The sequence below is a fragment of the Entelurus aequoreus genome, linkage group LG16, assembly GCF_033978785.1.
Source record: "Entelurus aequoreus isolate RoL-2023_Sb linkage group LG16, RoL_Eaeq_v1.1, whole genome shotgun sequence".
Lineage (NCBI taxonomy): Eukaryota > Metazoa > Chordata > Actinopteri > Syngnathiformes > Syngnathidae > Entelurus > Entelurus aequoreus.
Genome location: NC_084746.1, coordinates 46,558,706 through 46,583,041, shown reverse-complemented (window position 1 = coordinate 46,583,041; position 24,336 = coordinate 46,558,706). Strand labels below are relative to the sequence as shown.

The 24,336-nt window shown below is 39.1% G+C and overlaps 1 protein-coding gene across 1 annotated transcript in view; it reads right to left on the bottom strand.

The window, feature by feature from the left end:
* Positions 1-297: 297 nt before the first annotated feature.
* Positions 298-24,336, bottom strand: part of cntnap3 (contactin associated protein family member 3) — a 239,670-nt gene continuing 215,631 nt past the window's right edge. Inside the window, exons 21-24 of the mRNA XM_062023123.1 lie at positions 15,278-15,365; positions 11,621-11,848; positions 1,036-1,098; positions 298-879 (exon numbers count right to left, since the gene is read on the bottom strand). Of these exons, the coding sequence (XP_061879107.1) occupies positions 683-879; positions 1,036-1,098; positions 11,621-11,848; positions 15,278-15,365 (576 nt within the window). The 3' untranslated portion in view covers positions 298-682. The remainder of the gene's footprint in view (positions 880-1,035; positions 1,099-11,620; positions 11,849-15,277; positions 15,366-24,336) is intronic.

The window sequence follows — 24,336 nt, the reverse complement described above, 5'->3', positions numbered from 1 at the left end:
GTGTCTTTCATGTACAAAATACATCAAAGTGTGTGTTAGGACAGTGGTCCCCAACCACCGGGCCGTGGACCGATTGGTACCGGGCCGCACAAGAAATTTAAAAAAAAATAAATAAATAAATAAAAAAAATATATATATATTTTTTATTAAATCAACATAAAAACACAATATATAGATTATATATCATTATAGATCAATACAGTCTGCAGGGATACAGTCCGTAAGCACACATGATTGTATTTCTTTATGGGGGAAAAAAAAAAAAAAAAAAAATTAACCCCCCCCCCCTCCCCCCCGGTCCGTGGGACAAATTTTCAAGCGTTGACCGGTCCGCAGCTACAAAAAGGTTGGGGACCACTGTGTTAGGACACCCCTGCAGTAAATCCTTGTGTTCAGTGTGTATTGTATTATTTATGAATATTGATTAGTGTAAAAGCTCATTAAAACATCTTAGCTTGTGCTGGACTAAGACTTTTGCGTGTCTCAGAATTTAAAGTCGGAATTTTAGGGAAAGGGGTGCAAAGTCTGGCGGTGGTCATAAAATAACTTGATGGCGCTCATACAAAGACACAAAAAGTTCCTATTTACAAGTGACTATTTACACGTGTCGTCACTTTCACTTGGTCTTTAAGAGACAAAAAAGGTCCAAGTGGGAAGTTGTCATGCGTGAACTCTAGTCTTCCTAGATGAAATACTCCTTTGGGTTCTGCCCCGTGGCATTCTGGGAGTCCGTCTGGCGGTTGAACGCGAAGTCCTGGCCGTCCTCGCAATTGGCGTCTTTCACTTCTTGGTTCCGATAGGTCTCCTTCCTGTGGTACAGGAGCTTGGCGGCGACCGCCAGGCCGGCCACCATCACGAAGATAACCACGGCGATGACGCCTGCCAGGAGGAGCAAATCCGAGTTATTGGACACGATGTTTCCCTGCGCCCTTTCAGGCGCAATGAATAGATTGCTTAGTCAGCAACTTTACACAAGGTCATGTGAGAGGATTTAACGTTGCAAGTAAATGAAGTTCCAGTCAAAGTGGTCCGTACCTCCGATCAGAGCCGAGTCAGTCCGGATGGCATTGACTAAAGGCTGGCCTGAACCTGACGGGTCTTCACAGAAGCAGAAGAAGAAAGCAAGAAGAGTAGACACAAAGCAGATGTTTCCTCCAGCAGAGAGCGACCAGGTGGAGAATAAACAGACTCATTAGAAAGATGAAGAGAGAGGCGGAACATTCCGAGCAGAGCGGAGGGAATACAAAGTGGTGAGCATCCATACAATAATCATGCAGAGCCTGATCTACCTCCTGTTAAACAGTGTGTGCACACCATGGTTGAAAACTGTACCACAATATACACACTACCGTTCAAAAGTTTGGGGTCACCCAAGCAATTTTGTGGAATAGCCTTCATTTCTAAGAACAAGAATAGACTGTCGAGTTTCAGATGAAAGTTCTCTTTTTCTGGCCATTTTGAGCGTTTAATTGACCCCACAAATGTGATGCTCCAGAAACTCAATCTGCTCAAAGGAAGGTCAGTTTTGTAGCTTTTGTAACGAGCTAAACTGTTTTCAGATGTGTGAACATGATTGCACAAGGGTTTTCTAATCATCAATTAGCCTTCTGGGCCAATGAGCAAACACATTGTACCATTAGAACACTGGAGTGATAGTTTCTGGAAATGGGCCTCTATACACCTATGTAGATATTGCACCAAAAAGCAGACATATGCAGCTAAAATAGTCATTTACCACATTAGCAATGTATACAGTGTATTTCTTTAAAGTTAAGACTAGTTTAAAGTTATCTTCATTGAAAAGTACAGTGCTTTTCCTTCAAAAATAAGGACATTTCAATGTGACCCCAAACTTTTAAACGGTAATGTAAGTGTTTTATATCAGTCGATATTTCGATAATTATTCAATTTTTTACGACCAATGAAAATTAAGGACCAAGAAAAAAAAAAATCAAATGTAAACATTTTGTCATGGCTGCAGACAATCAGCAATCAGCGCACCTGGGTCTGATGAGGGCAGACGGAATAAAGACCAGCGGACCCGAAGAACGTAGTTCACTCCTCGTAGTAAGCATCCCGTCTCTGGCTTCCCTCCGCGTACTTGCTCTCTCTGTGCTTTCCCTGTGCCCGTGTCTTATGTGCTCTGTGTTCCCCGCAGTGTTCCCTCTGTTTCCCGCAATCGAGATGTGTGCCTCAACTTCCCACTGGATTCTGGACTGCATCCCTCGATCCTCGACCCCTGCTTGGACACGGACCTCGTTGCCTCTCTCCAGCCCCCCCGACCTCTCGCTTGCCCACGGACTGCCTTCTCGCCTTGCCCCTTCTGGTCTGACGAAGGATTCATCCAACACTCACTTACAAACAAACTCTGGTAACATTTACATTGTTTTTCTACGCATCGTCTTGCACCATTCCCGTTTCGTAGCATACACACCCCGACACATCATCAGCATCAGATCCAATAATCCTACTGAACTGTGGTCTCCTTCCCCCGCCGTAGGTAACACATTTTTATTCAAAATGTAACCTTCCTCTGATTATAATCCCCTGAGCTATTAAGGCAGAAAGGAAAGAAAATGTCAACACAACCATTAAAAACACTCAATGTAAACACAATTCTAAAATCACAATGAATACTTAAAGGGGAACTGCGCTCTTTTTGGAATTTTGCCTATCGTTTACAATCAATATGAGAGAAAAGAAGATAAAGTTGTTGTTTTTTTCCGCATTCTAACATGTACAAATCGGCTTGTTCTTGGTGGCTAGTGTGGAACATGCATATATTTTTAAAGAGTTCTTTCTTTATTCATAGTCATGTTTAAAGCAGCTAATATTTCCCCATGTGTACTCTTTATGCTTGTATCTTATGTCGGCAAGTAAACTCTGTGCCTTACCTTGAAGGCGTTGGAATGTGGGAGTATGGTGTACTCCCTTTTTACCTTATCAGTATTAGAACAATGAGGCTGTATTACTTTCTGGGCAGGGTGGGGGCTGTTTTCGTATTCAATAAGTTGTCTCTTCCCGTTTGATTTTTAGACCGCTTCTAGATGCTGGTATTACCGCATTGTAAGGACTGGTCTCTTCAAGCTTTAGTAAAACTTGATGATATTCCTATTCTGTCTTGATGGTCCTTCTTACTCAACATATATGTCATCTGAAAGGATTTGGGATTGACCAGTGACTTTTATTCCCTGAGAGAAAAGACTGGTCAGACGCAACACTAGCAATGCAGCTAATGGGAGCAATCCATTCTACATCTAAATCACTTTAAAAATGCGTTCAAAAATAGGCTGACCATATTCTGAAATCCCAAAAAGAGGACACATAGTGGCCGGGACTAGGTGAAAATTTGCCAATGATACTCAAACTTGCTTTATAAATAGTATTTTTATTTAAATAAAGCATTTTTTCTCCTCTTCTTTCCTTCATGGATCTAAACTTTACCACTGCTGGTAGTTTTTTCTATGTTTTTATCTTATTTAACAAGTTGTAGGTGTATTTATTTCAGTATAAAAGTGTAAAAAGTGTTTTGCTTCGGTCATAAAATGATGATAATGGTGTGCCAGGGCATACGTCAGTCTACCCCAGGGCAGCTGTGGCTATGAAAGTAGCTTACCACCACCAGGTGTGAATGAATGATGGGTTTTTAACATGTAAAGCGACTTTGGGTACTTAGAAAAGCGCTATATAAATCCCAGGTATTATTATTATTATTATTATTACATACATTTTATATTTAACGCTTAAATCCCTGAATAATAATAATAATAATAATAATAGATTTTATTTGTAAAAAGCACTTTGTGTTGAGCAAACAACTTCAAAGTGCCACAGTGTTAAAAAAAAGAAAAAGAAGATAGTAATAATAATTATAATAGTAAAAGAAAAGAAAAATAAATAAAATATAAAACTAGAAACAGCCCAATAGCTAGAACCAGCATGCATATCTATAAAAAGGCTTTTTTTTTTTTAAAAAGATGGGTTTTTAAGCCTTTTTTAAAAGCATCCACAGTCTGAGCTGCCCTCAGGTGGTCAGGGAGAGCGTTCCAAAGACTGGGAGCAGTAGACTGAAGTCTACATCAACTTCAGATCTATTCCTCATTTCAAAATGTTTTTTTTTTTTTTATGTTGTTTTTTTGTTTGTTTGTTTTCCGGCCTTTTTTGTCAAACAAAACTATGTTTTTAATGGCAAACACACAAAATATGCAAAATCTTCCACCAAAAATATTTTTCAAAGTGGAATATTTGATGTGAAGTAATGGGAACCTTGGATAGGTCAATAATTCATAATAACATTGATTTTGATTCAATATTATGTTTTAAACAATGACAGTTTGAAAGAAAGAAAAAAAAAACAGCTTTGTTTTATTAGTCAACATTGCATCTTTTTCTAAATTACATTTCACCTTTAAGCTTTTTTATTTCACTTTTGTTCTGTTTTTGTTTATTTTAATAATATTTTTAGAATGTGCCGTGGGTTTTTAAAACATTAGCTGTGGGCCGCAAATGGCCTCCGGGGCACACTTTTGACACCCCTGCTATAGATAATAAAAAATTAAATCTGATTAATCTATGGATAAAAAGCAAAGCCTGGCGACACATGCGCGTTTATCATAACTCTCTCTCTCTCTCTGTCTCTGCCCCTCCCTCACCAATGCTGCTGCGTGCGCACACCTTCACAATTTGTTTTGTTTTTAACCCCTTCTTAACCCTGAACGTACATTGAAAATACATGCAACCCTAACTCAAAATGCCGGACATTTGAGGCATTTAAGAAACTCCGCCCGCACAGCCCCGCAAAAGAGGACGTATGGTCAGTCTATTCAAAAACCGTCAACAATACTTAATTCACGTTCCGTAAACTGTATAAAAACTACGCATTGTTATTGTAAGAGGGAACATTGAGGAACTATTTTTCTGGCGTACTAACACATCGGTGCGCTTCGGTATTAGCCGTAAAAGCTACCTACGTTAGCACGTTACGCGTCTGAGTTTGTAATGCACAACACTAGGGATGATGTTTGATAAGAAATTATCGAGTTCGAGCCCATTATCGAATCCGAACCGATTCCTTATCGATTCTCTTATCGAATCCAGATAGGTTGTTGTATATGGAAAAAAAACACACAATATTTGGTTGAACAAAAGCTCACTTTTATTTTATAAGAAAAAATAAATAAATAAATAAATATTGACTGTTGTTACCCCCCTAAAAAATAAATAAAAAATAAATATTGACTGTTGTTTCCCAAAGTATATTAAGGGGGATTTTTCAGAAAAACAAATATATACAGTAACACAAAATCAACCTGTCTCTGTGATCCCTATAGGTGTATAAATAATAATATAGTGTTAAATAAAATCAGTCCCTTGGGCACGAAACTGTAAATAATACAGCTCTCCAAAAAGTGCACTTCTGCTGCTATTGGAACATCCTTCTGGGGTCCATCAGTGTGGCCTCCTCCAGGAATGACTCCACGACACCTTTCTCTAACCTTCAGGAACATGTTTCATCATGCTTGTTGTACTTCCCCCCTTACATGAGAGCGAAGCCTGGAAATAATTGCACATGGCTGTTTCCTTGTCGTATTTTTTTGTAAAATGAAGCCATGTCTTGAGGCATTTTTTCCGGTCCATTGTTGTTGCTGCTTCTGTATCTGCCGCCTAATGACTGAGCTACGTCATTTCCTGGAACGTGTCACAGGGCGTTTCCCGTGGGACGGGATTCGTTCCCAGGGATTCGAATAAAGAACCAACTCTTTTTCTTTACTATAGTGGCCTCGATAACGGGAACCGGTTCTCAAAAAGGGATTTGAGTCCATGAAATCGGTTCTTTTCTTATCGAACGGTTCTTTTCTTATCGAACAACCGGGAGAGCCGGTTTCAAACATCATCCCTACACAACACAATGTGATAGGACACCATTCTGTACTGACTGAAGAACATGAACAATCATATTACAGTGTCTGTAAAGTATTAGCCCACATTTCATGTTTTGTTTGTACACAGCCAGCTAGACAGTGTACAGTATGTAGTGTAGTGTAGGGTGATGTGCTGCATGTATCATCATCAATATTATAGTGATCGATGGACAGTTGTCCGTTTGGTGCAGCTGCCCTGAGGACGTTTCCTGTTGTTTTGGGCACTCCATTAATTTGGCATAGCTTGACTCAAAAGTTTCAGCTTTGCAGCGCGATTATGTCGCAACTCTCTCGGCTTCCGTCTGCTTCGACATTTCAGCCTCTTCTTCGTGCCGTATGTTTAGTTTAAAAAAAGATAAGGTTGCGAGTCCTCATTTGTCCACATTTGCCGCTCTTAAGCCTGCAAACCGCTGCTTTAGAGTGATATGACTCGAGTAGAAGTTAAAAATAGCCACCCAAATAATTACTTGAGTAAGAGTATATATGTATTCATTGAGAAAAACTACTCAAGTATTGAGTAACTTGTAAAGTACTTATGATTTATTTAGTAGCTATTTTTTAATGCTTCTTAGAATTACAACATAGTAGATCAGGCCCTTAAAGTGCAATTATAGCATAGTCCAAACGTACAGGCTACTATTAATAATAATGATATTAATAGCGTAAATACTGTCAAACTCCTTTTAGATCGGGGGCCACATGGAGAAAAATCTACTCCCAAGTAGGCCGGACTGGTAAAATCACGGCACGATAATTTAAAAATAAAGACAACTTCAGATTGTTTTCTTTGTTTACTAATAGAACGAGCACATTCTGAAAAATGTACAAATCATAATGTTGTTGTTTTTTTTACACTTACATGTTGCGGTTAATTGTACTGTATTATAATTAGGGGCGGCATGGCGTAGTGGGTAGAGCAACCGTGCCAGAAACCTGAGGGTTGCAGGTTCGCTCCCCGCCTCTTACCATCCAATAAATAAATAAAAAAATCGCTGCCATTGTGTCCTTGGGCGGGACACTTCACCCTTGCCCCCGGTGCCACTCACACCGGTGAATTGAATGATGAATGATAGGTGGTGGTCGGAGGGGCCGTTGGCAGCTGTGGCTAGGAAAGTAGCTTACCACCACCAGGTGTGAATGAATGATGGGTTCTACATGTAAAGCGACTTTGGGTATTTAGAAAAGCGCTTTATAAATCCCAGGCATTATTATTATTATTATTATTATTATTATTATTATTATTCTTTCTTTATTTGTCGTTATTTATACTTTCTGAATAAATTACGTGATAATGTTCATCAGTCAACTCATTGGTGTCAATTTTCAATCTATCAAGATAAACAAATAATATCAAAATCAAATTACAGTATGTTATTTATGTAGTTTGATAATTTTCCTCGACTGGTGCACTAACATGTTTTTTTTTTGTTTTTTTTTACATATGTTGCATCATCTACAAAGATATAAAGAATTGCTATTGCGACATCTAGTGGACACATTTAGAACAGCAGTTTCTTTCATTCAAAAATGTCGGCTCATTTTTATACTTGGCAAACTCATCCCGCGGGCCGGATAAAACCTGCCCGTACGTTTGACACCCCTAGTATAAGGTATCTACTGTATGCACCTCTGTTTATTAACCTGCTGTACTTGGTATTCAACTATTATTAATACATTGAATTTATTCAGAGTTTTTCATTCATTGGAGAGCTGCTTCCTCCTGAAATATACAGTGTATAAATATCTTACAGGTGTTCCTTGTTTTTGTATGCGCCGCTTTGTTTTGTACGATTTGCTTGTCAACAAAACATCTTCAGCATCCATCTTTTTTTTTGGATCGAGTGCACAAACAAGAAAATCTGACACTGATTCAGTCTCTGCACTGTTTTTATTGAGTACCACTGGAAAATATAAGAAAGTTGCTCGTGCCAGCACTTTAATAACGGTGAGAAACTGTAGTGGAATTTCTGACCTTTTGAACCATATTTTGTGTCTGTCGAAGTCCGAAAAGAGAACGAGGTCGAAAAGCATTAAGACTGTCTGCTCGTTTCTTTTTTTTTTTTCTATTCTGTGCCATTGAAGGAGCAAATGTGGGTGAGAGTTGAATATATGGTCGGTCTGACCATTCTACAAAATGTTTTGATTGTTTGTTATGGCTAAAGGATTTAAGGAGGTTGCAGAATAAACAGGTCCAAAACAATGGGACCTGGACACATGAGAGAAACACATAAATGGCCAAGGAGACCAAGTCTATGTATGATTCTTGATTCATCCAACGTCTCCAGAGGACGTTGTCTGTTTGCATTGGCAATTCAATCCAACCTTGTACAATTTGATTATGGGTAATGACGGAAGTGGATAATTACATATATCCATATTTAATAGTTACTTCTTTTGTATCTCCTATAGTCATATTTTAATCAGATAATGTTTCGTCTGGTACAAAGTGCTTGCATTACGAGTGTCCTTGCCGAGAGAGTCAGAGCGTTGAATATTCTCTCTGTTGAGACTCCCATAACATTCTTGAGATAAGGGGACAAAGCGGTGCTGGGCTAGGAGACAACAGGAGGGAGGGGAAGAGGGGGGTGGAGGAGAACGTCTGGGGGAGATCGATTTTAGCTGGGCGAGGGAACGCTTCTGTACTGGATTGGTCTCACGTGTATTGTCAAAGCTTTGAGAATAAACCACAGAATACCAACTACTGCCTGGTGATCAATTTAAACTCCAGCTTATGTGCCATAAAAAGAACTTGGGAGTGACCAGCAATTTAAAATCCCTGGAAGGAAGAGCTGGACAACTCAACAGTAAATACAACTTTTGTACTAAATTGACTTTTGTTGCTGTTTAAGATACGGACCTTCCACCACATAAAATAATATTGAATTAAAGAAAGAACTTGATACTTTATACTTTTCATTCATCATTTATAGAAATGTCACAGTTTTCTGCTCGGGAAACTGTAATTACTCGCCATAAAAATGTGTTTTGAGTTGATATTTTCGGGTCTTTGGAATGCATTAATTAAATTCCAATTATGTTCTTTGGCTAAAAACTGATTTGTTTTCTGTTGGACCATTTGGAGCAGATTATTTATTATTACGGAGGTACAATTGTATGAATATTTAAATCTTAACAAAGGCGGTTGCTTTTATTTCTATGCGTTGCTGTCCTTAAAAGTGTTTGACAAGGGTGAGTACAGCTTTCACTTTTTAGCCAGTTATTCTAATACTCTAGAACAGGGGTGTCAAACGTACGGCCCGAGGGCTGGATCAGGCCCGCAAACAGGTTTTATCCGGCCCGCGGGATGAGTTTGCCAAGTATAAAAATTAACCTGAAATTTTTGAATGAAATAAACTGCTGTTCTAAAAGTGTCCACTGGATGTCGCAATAGCAATTATTTGTATCTTTGTAGATGATGCTACATATGTACAAAATAAACCACATGATGTTAGAACATCAGTCGAGAAAAATGATCAAACTACATAAATAACATACTGCAATTTGATTTTGGTATTTTTTTATCTTGATAGATTGAAAGTTAACACCAATGAGTTGATTGATGAACATTATCACATAATTTATTCAGAAAATATAAATAACGACAAAGGATATATACTATTAACCACAACAGGTAATTGTAAAAAAAAAACAACAACACTATGAGTTGTACAATTTCAGAATGTGCTTGTTCTATTTTTAAACAAAGAAAACAATCTTTCATTCATTCATCGTTGTTTTTTTAATTTGTCTCCTTCTTTGATGTGCAGTTTTGATCAATAGACAATTAAACTTTAGCGACTAAACACATATTTACACACCTATGCTTGAGAAGGAACAGGATGAAGAAAATCTTATATTTCCTGCCCCCCTTCAACATAATAAGTAGTCTTACTTAATGGATGGCCCAGATTCACAAGCAAACAAACAAAAAACACAACAAGTGCAAAACTTCATGAAGTACACTGCAAAAAGTCAGTGTTCAAAAACAAGAAAAAAAATACAAAAAGTAGGGGTATTTTATTTGAACTAAGCAAAATTATCTGCCAATAGAACAAGAAAACAAAAAAACAAGTAAAATTAGCTAACCTCAATGAACCCAAAAATACCTTAAAATAAGTATATTCTCACTAATAACAAGTGCACTTTTCTTGGTAGGAAAAAAAAAGAGACCTTTTTGCTCAATATGTTGAAAAATATTCTTAAACTAAGTAAATGCTAGTGCCATTATCTTGACATAATGATATGCGCTCGGCATCATGATTTTTTTTTTCATGCTTGAAGTAAGAAACTATTACTTTAAAAAAGTAGTTTTATACTTGTGAGTGTTGATGACACAGCTTTGCATCAGTTGATATTCTAGTTTCAAGCATGTTTTACTCAATATAGGTCATCAAATCTCAGCAACAAGCTGTGTTATCTTACTGAGATCATTTAGGACCAAAACCCTTAAAACAAGTAAAACACACTAACATAAAATCTGCTTAGTGAGGAGAATTATCTTATTAGACAGAAAATAAGCAAATATCACCCTTATTTGAGATATTTCATCTTACTTAGATTTCAGTTTTTGCAGTGTACAAACCGAACAAAAAAAAGTAATATACACCTCACGGGATGATACAAAACAAATACAAAACCAGACAAAAAATAAGTAAAATAATAAATATAAAGCAAAATGTAGACACTAACAATTACATCCATATGGTCTTATTTAGAGATGTCCGATAATATCGGCCTGCCGATATTATCGGCCGATAAATGCTTTAAAATGTAATATCGGAAATAATCGGTATCGTTTTTTAAAATTGTTTTTACATTTTTTTATTAAATCAACATAAACACAAGATACACTTACAATTAGTACACCAACCCAAAAAACCTCCCTCCCCATTAACACTCATTCACACAAAAGAGTTGTTTCTTTCTGTTATTAATATTCTGCTTCCTACATTATATATCAATATATATCAATACAGTCTGCAAGGGATACAGTCCGTAAGCACACATGATTGTGCGTGCTGCTGGTCCACTAATAGTACTAACCTTTAACAGTTAATTTTACTCATTTTCATTAATTACTAGTTTCTATGTAACTGTTTTTATATTGTTATTTTTATTCAAGAAAACGTTTTTAATTTATTTATCTTATTTTATTTTATAAATTTAAAAAAAAAGGACCTTATCTTCACCATTCCTGGTTGTCCAAATTAGGCATAATAATGTGTTAATTCCACGACTGTATATATAGCGGTATCGGTTGATATCGGTATCGGTAATTAAGAGTTGGACAATATCGGATATCGGCAAAAAGCCATTATCGGACATCCCTAATCTTATTGTCTGAAGTGCCGTGATTTTACCAGTCCGGCCCACTTGGGAGTGGATTTTCCTGCTCTAGAAAATAAACTTGGATCTACATTAGAGTAGTCAGTGTGCAGCTTGTGCTAGCTAATGAAAATGAGGCACTGCACAAATATCAGTGTGTAAATAGTTGGCAACAGAAGGAGCAGCAAGACATGACCCATGTTGGAATTCATCTTTCCCCCAATGAACCGCAGCTCCCCCAGCACTCGTGCAGTCTCAGCTCCGAACTTGACTGACAAATTGCAATTATTGCCACTCGTGTTGACAGATATTTACACAATAATGTTCGTGTACATTACCTGTTCCACAGTTTTCCCCGCCCTCTCATCTCTCACCTGACAGGTGGGGAGTGTTGTGAGCCGCGTAGGGATTGGCGGACATCGTGGATCCGCAAGTGGAGCTCAGCAGCGGGCCGCTGACGACGAAGGCGTGGGGACCGGCGCCACCCTGCTGGAGCAGAGCGTCTTTCAAGGGGCTGACGGCGTTGAAGCGCACCACCGACAGACAGCCGCTGAAGCCCAGGGAGGCCAAGCGGACCAAGTCTGGATCCACGTCTCCCGGATCTGAGTGAGACGGCGGGAGTCGAGACCTTCAGTAAACCCAGAGTGTCTACACGTGACACATGCTGACACATGATAAACGCTGATGAGGCAGGAGCCTAAAAGCTCCTCTCAGCACAAACCCCCCACCCCCCCTTCCATTAGTGGCCCTGATGGATGACGGGGTCGACGGGAGGTGACAGAAAATCCACTTTCTCGCCACTTTCTGCTGTCGATGTGACGGCTTGCGTGCTGACAGAGCTGCGTTAAACACTACATTTACACCTGCGCCACACTGCTAAGTATTACAGGGATGTTGTTCCAGGGACTTCCACACCAGCAAATAACCCCTCAGGCTTTCTAACCGGCACTGCAAAAACAGAGTAAAGTTACAGGGGCCGCACTGTGGCTGTTTTGGCGTAATGCCTTTTAGGGACGTATCAAGTTTGAAGTAAAGTAACACTGATACAATGCAAAAAGTCAGTGTTCAAAAACAAGAAAAAAAAATACAAAAATTAGGGGTATTTTACTTGAATTAAGCAAAATTATCTGCCAATAGAACAAGAACATTTGGCTTGTCAAGACTTTCCAAAACAAGTAAAATTAGCTAACCTCAATGAACCCAAAAATACCTTAAAATAAGTATACTCTCACTAATAACAAGTGCACTTTTCTTGGTAGAGAAAAAAAAATTAGACCTTTTTGCTCAATATGTTGACAAATGTTCTTAAATGAAGTAAATGCTAGTGCCATTATCTTGACATAATGATATGCGCTCGGCATCACATTTCTTGAAACCAAATCAAATTAAAGCACATTTAAAATTTACCACAGGGGTAGCCAAAGTGCTGTACAATGGGCAGGTAAGAAGATAATACGAGAACCGAGCGAACACAACACGACACAAACAGAGCACGAAAACAAATAAATAAATAAAATAAGTAGAACATAAAAAGAGGTTCACAGCAGGTGTATTATGGGGTGCCATAGCAGGATGTATATCACTCAGTGTTAAAAGCCATAGAATAATGTCATATGTAATATGTTATTAAAGGCCTACTGAAATGATTTTTTTTTTATTTAAACGGGGATAGCAGATCCATTCTATGTGTCATACTTGATCATTTTGCGATATTGCCATATTTTTGCTGAAAGGATTTAGTAGAGAACAACGACGATAAAGTTCGCAACTTTTGGTCTCTGATAAAAAAAAAAGAAGCCTTGCCTGTACCGGAAGTAGCATGACGACACCAGAGGAAGGGCTGCTCACATTTCCCCATTGTTTACAATGCAGGGAGAGAGATTCGGACCGAGAAAGCGACGATTACCCCATTAATTTGAGCGAGGATGAAAGATTTGTGGATGAGGAACGTGAAGGACTACAGTGCAGTGCAGGACGTATCTTTTTTCGCTCTGACCGTAACTTAGGTACAAGGGCTCATTGGATTCCACACTTTCTCCTTTTTCTATTGTGGACTACGGATTTGTATTTTAAACCACCTCGGATACTATATCCTCTTGAAAATGAGAGTCGAGAACGCGAAATGGACATTCACAGTGACTTTTATCTCCACGACAATACATCGGTGAAGCACTTTAGCTACTGAGCTAACGTGATAGCATCTGGCTTAACTGCATACATAAACAAAACAAATAAGTCCCTGACTGGAAGGATAGACAGAAGATCAACAATACTACCAAACTCTGGACATGTAACTACACGGTTAATGCTTTCCAGCTTGGCGAAGCTTAGCAATGCTGTTGCCAACGACGCCATTGAAGCTAACATAGCTACGGAACCTCGACAGAGCTATGCTAAAAACATTAGCTCTGCACCTACGCCAGCTCTCATCTGCTCATAACGACCCGTGCTCACCTGCGTTCCAGCGATCGACGGCACGACGAAGGACTTCACCCGATCACCGATGCGGTCGGCGGCCCGGAGACGGAGGAAGTCAAGGTGAGGTCGGCGGCTAGCGCGTCTGCTATCCATCTCAAAGTCCTCCTGGTTGTGTTGCTGTAGTCCGCCGCTAATACACCGATCCCACCTACAACTTTCTTCTTTGCAGTCTCCATTGTTCATTAAACAAATTGCAAAAGATTCACCAACACAGATGTCCAGAATACTGTGGAATTTTGAGATGAAAACAGAGCTTTTTGTATTGGATTCAATGGGCTCCGAATACTTCCGCTTCAACCATTGACGTCACGCGCAAACGTCATCATATCGAAACGTTTTCAGCCGGAAGTTTGCCGGGAAATTTAAAATGTCACTTTATAAGTTAACCCGGCCGTATTGGCATGTGTTGCAATGTTAAGATTTCATCATTGATATATAAACTATCAGACTGCGTGGTCGGTAGTAGTGGCTTTCAGTAGGCCTTTAAGAGAGATTTAAAAACAGGAAGAGAGGAGGCTTGTCTAACACTCAGAGGTAAGTCGTTCCAGAGCTTGGGAGCAGCAGCGACGAAAGCTCTGTCACCTCTAAGCTTCATCCTTGTGTCAGGGACCGTCAGTAGCAGCTGATCGGCTGATCTTAGTGATCGGGTGGGGCAGTAAGGCTGAAGGAGGTCGGAGAGATATGTTGGAGCGAGGTTGTTTAGACATTTAAAAACAAATAGAAGGAGTTTAAAATTGATTCGGTAACGCACAGGGAGCCAGTGAAGGGACGCTAATATAGGGGTGATGTGCTCACGCCTGCGGGTCCGTTTTAGCAGACGAGCAGCAGAGTTCTGCACGAGCTGCAGGCGGGCGAGGGAGGCCTGGCTAATGCCTACACATACAGGGCATTGCAGTAGTCTACACGAGTCGAGATAAAAGCGTGGATTCATTTCTCAAACCAGCAAACTTATACTTAAAACTAAAGGCAACAAGGCAACCGCTTGTTACTTTCTGGGTTTCCAAGCCGCTCAGGCAAATCATATGGACTAAAAATGCATTTTTCCGTCGATAACATGACATCATCGCGCCAAGTGCGTGCTCTTTCAGTCAATTAGTGCGCATATATACCATATTTTTTAATTGTAATTCTGAGGAATTTATCTGAATGTGCATGAACTATTTCTGTTCAAAATTGTTTGAAATGTTAAATGTTTAAATATTAACTGTCAGTTTGCTGTACTGTGCCAACTGTACTACTATATGAGTACTTATGTTCTATTGTTTCTTTGAAAATAAAACCGCAAAGTCAATTTGGCTGTCATCTGTTTTAACTATGAGACACAATTTTCCCTTTCATGCTTGAAATAAGAAATGATTACTTGAAAAAAGTAGTTTTATACTTGTGAGTGTTGATGACACAGCTTTGCAACAGTTGATATTCTAGTTTCAAGCATGTTTTACTCAATATAGGTCATCAAATCTCAGCAACAAGCTGTAATATCTCACTGAGATCATGTAACCACAGTCACAAATGCAAAACAGACTTCATGATCTCCGGTTTGCTTTACTCACCATTTATTCTGCCCAGCAACAGCGCCTTGACGCCGTTAAATTCTCCATCGGACGTCAGGTTGAAGTCTTCTCTGGCGTTTTGGTCTACCTGAAATAAAAACCCCATTACATCATATTTATTTTATCTCACACGTTAAGAACCCTCAATAAGATTCTCAGAGAAGAAGTTCAGAAAAATGACTTTTTTTTTCTCTTATGGGCAAGTTTTGGTCTCAACGTTTGATCGTGGGAATGCAGAGGTGGGCGAATGCAGAGGTGGAATTTGAAGCTCAGGTGAAAAGAATTCAATCATCTGGAGTGAAGTTCTCCACCGCAGATTTTTTTTAATGAGGGCCAAAGAGGGAAAGAAAAAGCAGACGTTGGAAAAACTTGCCTTTTTAACAACAGAGAATCAAAAGAAGTTTTATTAAAAGAAATGTCGACTATATTATCTATATTTTATGCCCTCTAATAAACCATGCCATCTCAAACTGGGACTGACCCACTTTAGATATACTTTAATCACATTTATTTCACTTGGTAATTATTCATACTAACATTTCTGTAGCTTAAATTATGATATGCAGTTAAAAAAGAAAAAGAAATCTCATCTTTGGTTTATAGCCGACAAAGCAAATTGTAATATTTCTAATGTGTGACCAAATTTCATTTGGTATTCAGAATATGCTGAGACAAAAAAAAAAAAAAATAAGCCAGTGGACTTTTTTTGGTCTTTTTTGAAATAAAGTAGATCCCCACTTAAATCCCCAAAATCAACTACTTTTTGCTGCTTTAAATCGCTACCACTTTTTCTAAAATAGTAATTCAAATACAAAATAATTTGATGGCACTATCTGCAGAGGGGAAAGATTACTGCGGCTATGAATGCAGCAGAATGCTGTGTCACAAGTCAATTCACTGTCACAGTCTACTGTAAGAGGCATGTGGTGGGGTCCAGGACAGGGCTCTTTAACATTTTCCAGGCAAAGGACCCCCAAACTGACAGAGAGAAGGAGCTTGGACCCCCTCCTTATACATCTTGTATGAAATTATGATTTCGTTTTACATTGATTCCGTACTTCCCTTCATTGAAAATGATCCACTCAACAGATAAAATAACGAAACGGTAAGATACAAAGACTCAAGTCAACGTAACATCATCTGTTTAGTTAGAGTTCCATGCAGCGTTGGTTGAATGCACGATGCGCACCCTGAACTCCATTGTCTTATGTTTTTAGATATTTTATTGTGTTGTTTTCCATCTTGATTATCTCTCAATGTTATGTTTTTATCAGACTCAAACTCTTGCATAGCATGCGTTTTAAATGTATCTTGGCTATTTGGAATCCAATGAGTATAAAAAACAAAACAAAAAGTTGAACTTTTGGATGCGTTTTCAGCCATCTTGAATCCAACATGTGATGTGGTATACTCTCCCTCCACCACCAGTTGGCAGTATAATGTCCTCGTAAAAGGAAATCAGGGTCTTGTAGAGAAACATCATGTATTGTGGTCTACACAATCATAATTGTGATGTCCACATATGTGGACGCTACGTCTTAGGAGGTTAAATTATGTTTGTATTGTATGTAATTGTTTTGTATGTAATTGTTATTGGAAACAAAAATAAAAACGAAACAAAAAAACAACAAAATGGTAACAACGACAACATGCATGAACGTACGTTGCCGTAAGTCAGGTTGACAGGAAGTAACATAGTCTTTGTGGATGCGTGGACTTGTCATGTCTTCCAGGACCGATCGTGTAGTGACAAGCGCTAATCGCTAGCTATCTCAAATGCTAACATGAATATAAAATGTAATTACTTATTCATGTTACATGTTATTTTTTCATATTAAATAATGTTAATATTTTTTAAATCTTGGGACTTCCCAGGGGTTGTAGTTTGGGGACCCCTGATTTATATTGTACATAACATTTTGCTGTTGACATTTTTTTAATGAATCACAGTAGAGAAGGGTTAATCAATTTGCAATGCAGTCTGCTGAAAATGATGGAAAGCGCCACTCTATATAGCAACTGACGCTGAAATCGGGCTGTATATATATATATATATATATATATATATATATATATATATATATATATATATATATATATATATAGTAACACTTTAGTATGGGGAACATATTCACCATTAATTAGTTGCTTATTAAAGTAACAAAGACTTAATATAAAGTTATTTGGACACTAGGGGGTTAGGGTTAGGCTTACTAATAAGCAATAATTCTGAGGTTATTGAGGGAAGACTCTTAGTTAATGGCTTACTGGTTGTATAATAAGGCCATGCAGAATAAGGCATTAATAAGTACTTAGAAATGACTAATTAAGAGCCAATATGATACTAATTTGCATGTTAATAAGCAACTAATTAATGGTGATTGTGTGTTCCCCATACTAAAGTGTTACTATATATATATATACATATTCCTCACGCACTAATTGACTGACACTGTGGCGCAAGCGCGAAGATGTCTCGTTATCGATGGGAAAATGCATTTTTAGACAATATGATTTGCCTGAGCGACTAGGAGACACTGAGAGTAACAAGGGGTCGGAAATGGATTAGAAAGGACAGATTAAAAAAATAAAATAAAAATTAACTTGGGATTTCCCACGGGCCGGATTTTGGACGTAGTTTGGGGACCCCTGGTCTACAGTATATTTCATGCCATGATGTCAACACACACTTTATCCTAAGGGAGTCCCAATACGATTGTTACGTTCCACGTGGTTTGTTTGTGTTTCTTCCCCTATTGTTTCTCCAGGTCACACTCATTCACTGCCTCTGCTGCCAATCAACTGGTTCCTGCTCCCAGCTGCTCCTCATTTCACCTGTTAATCAGCCAGCCAATCCCGGGCCACCGTTCATCCTCCCTGCTTAAAACCACCTGCTCACCACTGAATCAGGTCGGTTTTGTTTTTCTACCATGCTGTGTGGTAGCCTTGATAGACTCTACTTGATTTTGCTATTGTCAGATCTACTTTGTCCTTGTACCCATTTTGTTAAGCTATTTACTTAACTTGTGCCACCCCTTTTTTTTTTTTTTTGTCCGTGTTTTCTAAGTATCTGTATAGTGTGCAGTCCAGTCTTGGGACAGGTCAGGAAGACACACCTAGGACTTGCTTGTGTATAGAGACACCAGGCTTAGTGGTGGTTGTCACCCTCGTAGGTTTTGGACTCCCTCTTTGGCAAGAGTAGTTAGGTAGGTTTTTGGTTCATGCTAATTAAATAGCTTTAGTTGGTAAGCTTACCTTTCTTTGTCAGAGGTGTCTTTTGGTATGTTTTTGTTCATTCCTTTGACAGCACCTGTATTCCCGATCTAGACTAGTGTTGTCTTGTCAACACCCCCATGGTTAACTTTCAATAACACTAGTTTTGTTTTCAATTCTTGGCTTCGTTGTCTTTAATATACACCTCATTTAGTTTATACTAGTGATGGGTTGATGAGGCGTCATGAAGCGTTTCGACACATTGCAAAACTGTATTGATACTGTGTCAATACTGTGTCACTAAATACTGACATCTGCTGGACATTAAAAATCCCTACAGGCAACCTATGGACCGACTCAACTGACACTGATTTTATGACCTAGTATATACAATAATATAAACCAAGTCATTGTATTTCATTTAGGATTATTTCATAACTTCATTTAAATAAAAATATTTTTTATCTTTTTTAGATACAGTCAATAAATAATGTGAACATGTATCATAACATGGAAATCCAAGAGAACGTGTTGTGAATGAGGATGCTTGTGTTTTTTTTTTACACATTTTTATTTAAAAAAAAAACAGTTTTTCCAACGTATTCAATTTTAGACGATTTCTCTTCTTAGTTATTATTTCTCCGGCTGTAGAAAAGACCCACTCACAGGGCACAGAGGAGGCGTCAGTGCGACACAGTTCGCATATCGTTCACGTGACCAAAACAGCTCGTGATCGGTCACGTGACTTTCTAAAAGCGGTACGTGCACCGACACAGGGTTTTGCTCCATGAGCTCGACGCATGCACCGATGCATCGGTGATGCCGGACCCATCACTAGTTTATACACTTTTATGTTGTGTTCTCCTACGATCCCTAGACCCAGAGCCAACGATAATGATACATATAAAATGTCTGATGTAATCTCTCATACAGGCGTGTGTGTTTACTTGTGCTAAGTTGGACAGCCGGTTAAATTCTAATTGTCCTTCAAGAAATACAAAAGCCCTTTCTTTTATTTTGGTCAGGTCATTTACACAAAGTAAACTACTAGTAGCTACACAACAGCTAAGCACACAATAGCACACAAGCTAGACATACCTAAGTGTCCTAATTGAACAATATTGCAGTCCAAATCAGCACATTTGTCCATACAAACAAGTATCAAATAATTATAGTTGCATATTACTTACACAGACAAAGTCTCCAAGGCGGAAGCATCATAGAATATATCCAGTAACAAACGTGTCTGCATCATTCAACTTACTGCCTCTTGAATTTAACTTAATTATTGTGGCCTCTAGTTGTCACAAAAACAACCAAATACCTCTCCACCTTAACGTAAAGACAGCATAAGTATATTCCAGATGGTTAATGATAAATACATTAGTGTTATTCATACCTACCATTATCTGTTTGACTAATATTTGAGCAAACCTTCATATTGTATCAAATTAATATTGGTATAGGCCGGGGATCTGCAACTTGCGGCTCTTTAGTGCCGCCCAAGTGGCTCCCAGAAGCTTTTTCAAAAATGTATAAAAATAGAAAAAGATGGGGGTAAAAAATGTATTTTTGTTTTTATAGGGTTTCTGTAAGAGGACAACATGACACAAACCTCCCCAATTGTTAGAAATCCCAGTCTTTATATTAAACATGTTGATCACGGTTGTGAGTATTTGGCGAGCACCCTTTTGTCCTACTAATTTTGGCGGTCATTGAAGTCACCGTAGTTTGTTTACATGTATAACTTTCTTCAACGATGCCAGAAAAAGACTCTCCTTCTTTGTCTCATTTTGTCCACCAATCTTTTTATGCTGTGTGTGAATGCACAAAGGTTTGTTTACTTGCGTGGCGTGCTTATCAAACATATTTAGTCAGTGCATGACTGCAAGCTAATCGATGCTAACATGCTATTTAGGCTAGCTTTATGTACAGATTGCATCATTATGCCTCACTTGTAGGTATAATTGACCTCATTTAATTTTCTATGTCCTCTGTGTATTTAATTTATATCTGCATGTCTCATGACATATTATCTGTATGTAATATTGGCTGCATTTCTGATAGTTGTTTGCGGGCCATGTTGTTCCAGACCACAGCAAACGTTACCCAGCTTGCATAGATTGTTATAAATCCATTAAAAGAAGACAGCCTGCCGTTTCCTTTTAACTTGGACACACACATCTATACCTTTTGGCCATTCTAAGCCAGTGATTTAGAGGAGTTATCTCACCCTCTGAGAAGCCTGCGTTTTACTAATGTTTTCCAATGTTGTAAAAAATGGGTAGAATAAATATTACATTTCAACATTTCTGTCAACGAAGATTTGTGTCAGCCTGCGACACAGCCATTTTGATAGTAGGCTAATATAGCTAATATAGACACGTATATCATGTGTTGACTTCATTATATCACTTATACAAGGCTTTTAATTTTTTGCGGCTCCAGACACATTTATTTTTTTTATTTTTGGTCTCTTTCAACATTTTGGGTTGCCGACCCCTGGTATAGGCCAATACTCAAGGCTTCAATACTGGTATCGTATTGGAAGTGAAAAATCCGAATGCCCCTGTCAGGTTCAAACACTGATGACATCTATTAAACAAGACAAGAAGCAAGGAATTAAACAGAGACCGAATTAAATTTGGGTCAATTGAGGAGAGACGTCTGGGCTGTACTCTTGCACAGTCTCCATCACGCTCTGGCGAAAGATTGTACGCCTCCTCTTTTATTTGGACTTTCCCTGATTACATGGCGACAGCTGTTTCTAAGGTACGGGGGTCGTAAACAGCCATCGCCTTTTGATTACAACTGTTCAAAGAAATGGTCCCTGGAGGGGAGTCAGGTCCTGCTTCCTCTTCACTTTGTAGATCTCGGGTCAAGACAATATCTTTCTGTTGATTACCAATACATGAAAGAAACAGAACACCTTCATGTTGCTTCCCATCCTACACAGTGGAGTTTTACAAGCCTTCTGCTTGGTAGGATTAAAGACAGCTTTTGTCTGCTTTTGTGATAACTTAGATACAATTATTCTCACAGCCCCCTACTTTATTCACATTTATTTCCCCTTTTGTATTTATTCATACTAACATTTGCCTCTGCCCTATGTTCTTCTGCATAAAGATCTCCATCTGATAATTCAACCAAATGTCATGTTTGAGTCCAGATAATTAAAGATGTACCAGAAGCATGTGGTTTTGAAATCAGGCAATAAATTGAAAGAGTCACGCTGTGAACTCAAGTCACCTTGTGTATTACATCTTGTTAGAGAAGCAGTGAACCTTTAACTCCAGGTGACCCCTGGCAGCCCGCCTCGGAAGTCCGACGGTCGTTTGTTCAAGTAAAGCCTAAAGCTGTCACATCTTTTAAGTTCCTCATGAAAAGGCGCGCGAGTCGACTGCTGCAAGTCTTTTCATGTGGAGGAGATGATTCAACTGTTTCCTGGAAACAGACTCCAGAATGAATATAGATGTAATATTAAATCTATAAATAGTTAGCAGAACGTCTTCTTGCTTTACTTTAAAGGGGAACTGCATATTTTTGGGGAATTTTGCCTAATCATTTACAATCCTTATGTAGGACAAGCACACATTTGTTTTTCTTTTTTTATGCATTCTAACTAGTAATTAAAGGGGATTAAAAGTCATCTTACAATTGGGCGTATAGGAGTGGCTCTATTCAGTCTGTAAAGCGCTAAAAACGGGTGTCAAACGTCACAGATGCCTACGGGTTCTAGCCAATGGCTTGACTGGGGGGGTGGGACTTTTGGGACAAGGATGAGAAGTGACGTGTGTTGTAGGGTTGAAAGGGGAAAGGAAAGTTGCCATAAAAAAGAGCAAGACACAGAAATTGAGCCCTTTGTAGGAGAACGTTGCATTTTGTAAAATAAAGACTTACAGGGAATCTGTCTGAGCCTCCATTCTTTGGTATGTTACAATATTGACGGACGGCACAGCACAGAGACGGTCCGCGGTGCTGACTTTGCGTATCTTGTGGGTAATTATTTGCCGGGTAGCCGTGACTCTCGCATTGATTTATAGATAAACTGTCTACTGATTGCTAGTCTCGCGCGACACCTGGTCTATGCATCTACGTCTATTCTCGTCTTGAGTTACTTACGTGAGACAAGTAACAAGCACGTGACTCTTTTCACGGACAACCCTGCCTCTCGTGTCGTTTTAAAGACAATAACCGTCAACCGATTTCTAGTTTGGCGCGATAACCTGTTTATGTGTCTATACTCAAGTAACTTAAAGGCCTACTGAAAGCCACTACTACCGACCACGCGGTCTGATAGTTTATATATCAATGATGAAATCTTAACATTGCAACACATGCCAATACGGCCGGGGTAACTTATAAAGTGCAGTTTTAAATTTCCCGGGAAATATCCTGCTGAAAACGTGTCGGTATGATGACGTTTGCGCGTGACGTCACGGATTGTAGCAGACATTTTGGGACAGCATTGTGGCCAGCTATTAAGTCGTCTGTTTTCATCGCAAAATTCCACAGTATTCTGGACATCTGTGTTGGTGAATCTTTTGCAATTTGTTTAATGAACAATGGAGATAGCAAAGAAGAAAGCTGTAGGTGGGAAGCGGTGTATTAGCGGCCGGCTGCAGCAACACAAACACGTAGCGGCTACGACGTAGCCGGTGTTTCATTGTTTACATTCCCGAACGATGACAGTCAAGCTTTACCATTGGCCTGTGGGGAACTGGGACAACAGAGACTCTTACCAGGAGGACTTTGAGTTGGATACGCGGTACCGTGAGTACGCAGCTGCGGCTTCCAAACATTTGATCGCTTGCCCGTACGTGCGTGCCGCTATGTGCATGTCACGTACGTAACTTTGGGGAAATATATGTGCTGTATGAACTTTGGGGAGGTGAACGGTACTTTGGGCTGTGCGATTGAGTGTGTTGTGCGGGTGTTTGATTTGTATTGGTGGGTTATATGGTCGGGAGGGGGGAGGTGTTTGTTATGCGGGATTAATTTGTGGCATATTAAATATAAGTCTGGTTGTGTTGTGGCTAATAGAGTATATATATGTCTTGTGTTTATTTACTGTTTTAGTCATTCCAATGTGAATATCAGGTCCCACCCGCCTCTCACAGCATCTTCCGTATCTGAATCGCTTCCACTGCCCTCTAGTCCTTCACTCTCACTTTCCTCATCCACAAATCTTTCATCCTCGCTCAAATTAATGGGGAAATCGTCGCTTTCTCGGTCCGAATCGCTCTCGCTGCTTGTGGCCATGATTGTAAACAATGTGCAGATGTGAGGAGCTCCACAACCTGTGACGTCACGCTACTTCCGGTACAGGCAAGGCTTTTTTTATCAGCGACCAAAAGTTGCGAACTTTATCGTCGATGTTCTCTACTAAATCCTTTTAGCAAAAATATGGCTATATCGCGAAATGATCAAGTATGACACATAGAATGGATCTGCTATCCCCGTTTAAATAAGAAAATATCATTTCAGTAGGCCTTTAAAGATTCACAATTGAACCTTATCGATTGAGGGGGCTGTAACGGGCTCAGCCGAACCGGCCACTTCTTTAATCGGATATCCAGTCGCATCTGTTAATCATTAACAACCCTAGTTAGAACTGTACGTTACTTCATATTAGAAATGGCAACAGCTGAGGATGGATGCCCCACAACAAGAGGATAAAGAAAAATACGATTTGACTACGGCCTCGGTGTGGACTACAATGGCGGACGAGCGCAAATTTTCGGGCTTATGCAGATCCTAAATACAGAACAGCAGGAACAATAGTTAAGAAAAGTTAGTTTTGCATAATAGGTGAACACAAAATGCCAGATAATGTCTCCTAATAG